General features: G+C 41.0%; 1 protein-coding gene across 1 annotated transcript; it reads right to left on the bottom strand.

The window, feature by feature from the left end:
- Positions 1 to 1314: 1314 nt before the first annotated feature.
- LOC122662992 (protein NDR1-like) lies at positions 1315 to 1965 on the bottom strand. The gene has a single exon (XM_043858698.1). The coding sequence runs from the start codon at positions 1963 to 1965 to the stop codon at positions 1315 to 1317; it is 651 nt and encodes a 216-aa protein (XP_043714633.1).
- Between the last annotated feature and the right edge of the window lie 3114 nt (positions 1966 to 5079).

Below are 5079 nucleotides of genomic sequence, written 5' to 3'. Positions count from 1 at the left end.
CATTGCATGCATTTCATGGAATTACAAAAGTAGCTCTAAATTTTAGCTGGACTTGTAAAAGTGACAATCGGGTTTGGTTGAAACTACAAAAACAATGGAAGCCTAACCAACCTATTAATCACGTCATTAGGGGTGCCACAAATCAGACCAACCAAATCGAACTGATCAAGATGGACAGGAATGAATCGGATTTAAGAGATTGAACTCCTTACTTCGGCATAGACTTTAATTTTAGAAATCATTAAAAGACTGATACTGATTGAACCTATTGATAACACCAATTGAAATTGACCATTTCAACACAGCCAGAATTTTACACTTCTACCTAATTATACATGGAAAATCGAGATGGGACTAATAATAGACGAGTAAAAGACATCAAAACCAATCAGTGACAAGTTACCTCCCTCCCCCTAATTGGTCACAATCCTCACAAGCCCCTCAATGAAACATTACCTCCCTCTCTTACATCTCTCTCGTCCACCTTTCCCTCTAACAAATCCCTACAATTTGTCCTCTCTCTCTCTCTCTCTCTTTCTCCACAAAAGGCCAGACGTGCATTTGCATGTGTAGTTTGCTAGTATATATATATATATATATGGATTTGTTGACACTTCACTTGACTCTTGAGTATTTTACTGTTTAAACTTTGAAGATTACTTAAGATTTTTCATTTTGGGTTGATTTTATGTTTTTATAAATAATAATTAGGGGAAAGGTTTCGTACACGGTCGTGTAAACCGTGTACGAAACTTTTTCCCCCTTTACTTTTCTTTTTTTTATGAAAACCCCCCTCCTCTTTCCTCTCCGTTTCCTTCTACCATTCTGTACAAAACCTTTCCCCAACAATTATTAAAGTTGTCAGATTCATGTTCTTCTTTATAAAATCTCTCTTTTCAACTCTATTATTTCTCCCTATTTTTTTTTATTTTGGGTTTGGTGAATCAAATTTGTTAAATTAGTAGTTACTACCATGGAAATGTTTTCCCCTCAAATCTGAAATCTGAAATCTGAAATCTGAAATCCGAAATCTTATTACTCTATAGCTGAAGATTACAAGAGAACACAAACCAACCAAAATCCATGTCCATCTTACTCTGCAACGTAAGTTTTAAAAAAAAAAAATTCTGTGTGTTGAGTGAGTCATTTCCCCACCATCCATTGTTGCAGGCTTGCAGCTTTGTTAAAACTCCATGATTAGAGGAAGAACTTACCATCTTCTTAATGGAACTTTCTTTTTTTAATTAAAAAAATGAAATTAAATATATAAATAAGAAATGAAAACCAAACAGTGTCCATGGAGAGTGGTAAATACTATCGTACACCAAAAGAATCCGAAATAAACAAAATAAAGAGAGAAGCCATAACCCTATAGAAGTAGTGCCAGTTGCAGCCGCCGCCGCCGTGCGCGGCGGATTTCAGCTTAATCGATTTCTTGTGGATTTTCTTTCCCTGTTTGTCGACACTGACATCACCCTGTACCTTATTCTTGTGTCGTCTGGTCTTCCGGCCAACGATCTTATACCTCACTTTCGTCGCCAAATCCACCCTGAAACTCACCGTTCCGTTCGACGAAACCGTCTTCACCGCCGCCGCCCTAGGAATCTTCACCTCCTGAAGGGTTGTCTTCTTGGTGGCCTTCTTCTTATGTCCCTGATAGAACCCAGGCATGGAACCGTTTCCAACGGGGAAGCAGTTCAGGTTTGGGGCGTAATAAAGAGTGATGTTGAGGTCATCGTAGTAAATTCCCTTGAACTTGTTGGAGTTGTCGATTATGAAATCGATGGCTACGGTGGTGCCGCTGCCGGTGATGGTGGGGGTGGTGTTTAGGGCAGGGACATAGAAATTTTGGATGGAGAAGTTGGGTGGGGAAGGACGCAAGCTGAGCCACAAGAAGAGAGCGCTGAGTCCCACTGAGAAAATGAAGCCCAGGCAACACTTGCAGCAGCTCATAGACTCCGACATTGATTTGTATGTTTAAGAAGAAAAAAAACTACAGAAATTAATCAAAATGGGAAGGAAGAGAAGAAATCGGAGAAGAAAGAATCAGAGTGAGAGAATTTTTTAATTTGAGTGAGCGAAAGGAAAGGTGTCAAAGTGAGGAAGAAGCTCGAGAAAGGAAAGGTGAGGAGGAATTATGGGAGCCGGTGACGGAGAAGAATGGTAGAAGGAAACGGAGAGGAAAGAGGAGGGGGGGTTTTCATAAAAAAAAAAAAGAGTAAAGGGGGGAAAAGTTTCGTACACGGTTTACACGACCGTGTACGAAACCTTTCCCCTAATAATTTTATTAAATGTTTTCAAAATTAATCAAATCTCCCCAAGTAGGATTGAGGAACAATAGGACTACTAAATTATTACTCACTTTCATTTACTGAATTTGTTTCTACTGAGTTATTTGATCATATGACATTGATGTAGCTTCGATATTGGTTTTTTATGACTTTGGTAGAGTATGGTTGTCATTATTGTCAACCCAATGCATCTTGGTGCAGTACAATCAACAGAGTAGCAGTACACATGGCAGCTTTGAGTACAGAAGTGTACATGCAATGTACTGGTATGGCATGAGATCACAAGTGATATGACAAAATCACAGGTGTTCTATCAGAATTGGCAGTGGCAGACAATTGCTTGGCAGTTAGTAGGGCATGCAACAGCATGGCAGAGATTCAAAAGGTTCAAGACAAAGGCAATTGGCAGTGTAGTATTGTTGGATTGTATGGGCCAGAATACCGTGGGGGTATTCTGGACATTTTCTTCTTTTATTATGTTTCTTTTGTAAGTGGGTTTTAGTCCCACATTGCTTATTGTAATTCTGTCCTATGTTTTCATTATTATAAATAGATGTGCTTGGGGTGATCATAATCATCCAAGCCTTATTCTCTAATTTTAAATCTGTCTACATGGTATCAGAGCAGATTTCGAATTAGGGACACCCCCACTCTTCCATTCTCGATTTCAGCTTCCTCTTTCTTTCTTTCATTCTCCAGTTCTTCCCTCTCCTCTCCCCTTGTTCTTCATTCTCCCATATTAGGGCAGCACTGATGAGGTGATCTATAGATCCAGTTGCTGCCCTCCATTACCTCATTCCATGTTATGAAAATTCAGATCGAGAGAAGCTTGTTCTATACCTGCGAAATTTGAATTCTTCAAATTTTTGGACTGATTCAACCTCTTCTTCTAAGGGATCTCTCCATACTATTGAGGGTCAAGAACTGCAGCATTATTTTGTAACCAAGGTTCTATCTCTTGCCCTACTGAAGATCATCTTGCTGCCCCTATCGATTTTGCTGCCATTTGGGTTTTTTTCCAAAACCCTGCAAAAATCGATCTTAGAGTTTCTGTTCTCTGTTGATGCTGATTTTTGGAGGAGTGATTCAGCACTACTAGGAGACTAATCGTTCCAAGTTTCAGCTCATTCCACTGAGGTTTGGTCTGTATTTTTCCCCACATCGATCTCACCATATTCAGGGTTTTTTCCAAAACCCTGAAAAAATCGATCTGAGGGATTCCCTTTGTTGTTGCTGCTGATTTTTGGAGACCTTTATTCTACCATTACCAGAGAGTTCTCATCCAATTTTCAGCCCTTAACTTGAAGGATTTCTTGGGTTTCTCTTCACAACAGCCCCTCTCTGCGATTTGGGCTTCTCTACTATCCTTATGGGTGACTCAATGGATTTGACTGCTACTTCTGTTGGTGATGGACAAAGCAAATCAGATTATCATACATTTCCTCCTAATCCAATCAAGTTGGATGGCACTAATTACTTGCTTTGGTCTAGGTCTGCTTCCTTTGCCATTGCTGGATGTGGCTTTACTGGCCATGTTAATGGCACCAGTGTTATGCCAACTGAGATTGGAGCTGCTCAAGACAGGTGGCTTGCCAACAATGGAGTTTTCATGTCCTATCTAATTGGTTCTATGACTACCGATCTGCAGCATAATTTTCTTCTCCTTAACACAGCCTCGGAGATTTGGGCTGCTTGCAAGGAAACCTACGGGCAGCTTGGCAATGATGCCCAGGTATATGAACTCAGGAAGAAGGTCCTTTACGCTACTCAGGGAGAATTGACAATCTCCAAATACTATGTTACTTTGCGCAGCCTTTGGCAGCAATTGGACCACTTTTCTGATATTCACCCAAGTACAACTACTGACATTACCTCATATAAGAAACATATGGACAAGATCAGAGTTTATGATTTTTTGGCTGGGTTAAATGTAGAGTATGATCAGATTCGGGTTCAAGTGTTGGGTCACAAACCTTTTCCCACACTTGTACAGTACTATACACTGGTCTCCTCTGAAGAAAACTGTAGGGCTGCCATGTTGCACCCTCCTATTACTGACAGGTCAGCCCTTCAGACTACTGCCCCGGATGCTCTTGCACCAACAGGCACTACTTCTACTGATTCTACTACTGGTACTATTGTTTGTGAGCACTGTCACAAGCCGTACCACACCAAAGACAAGTGCTGGAAACTTCATGGGAAGCCGGATGACTTTGAAGCTAAGAGGGCTGCCAAGAAAAAGTCAAAGAACAAAGCCAACCATACTGAGTCTGTTACCACAGCCCCTGCTACTGACACTGGTCTATCCCAGGACAATTTACAGGCATTCCTCCGCTGCTGCTGCCTCTACTACATCCGCTGCTACTGCCAACTCTTCTTCTCCTTCAGGTTCACACTTTGCCCAGTCAGGTATTCCATTTGGTAGTCACTGTGCTTCTGTAGCTTCCCATCCTTGGATCATAGATTCTAAAGCTATAGACCACATGACCGGTTCCTCTAGCCTGTTTCATCGTTATTCTCCCACTTCAGGGAAGGATAAGATCAAAGTAGCTGATGGTTCCCTTTCCTCTATATCTGGAAAAGGAATCATTAACTGCCCTTACTCTCTTCCGTTGTCCTTTGTGTTACATATTCCTAATTTTACTACTAACATTTTTTCTATTAGTAGCATAGTTGTCATGGCATCATATCGCTGGAGAAGTGGGCATATCAACCACCGATATGGATGATGTAAGAATATCGACCAATATTGCCTCCATGTCATCGCCATGGCGCCGCCATGGACGCC

The sequence above is a fragment of the Telopea speciosissima genome, chromosome 5 (genome assembly GCF_018873765.1).
Source record: "Telopea speciosissima isolate NSW1024214 ecotype Mountain lineage chromosome 5, Tspe_v1, whole genome shotgun sequence".
In the NCBI taxonomy this organism is placed as follows: Eukaryota; Viridiplantae; Streptophyta; class Magnoliopsida; order Proteales; family Proteaceae; genus Telopea; species Telopea speciosissima.
Note: the sequence above shows the minus strand (reverse complement) of the source record. Positions and strands in the feature narration are given on the sequence as shown.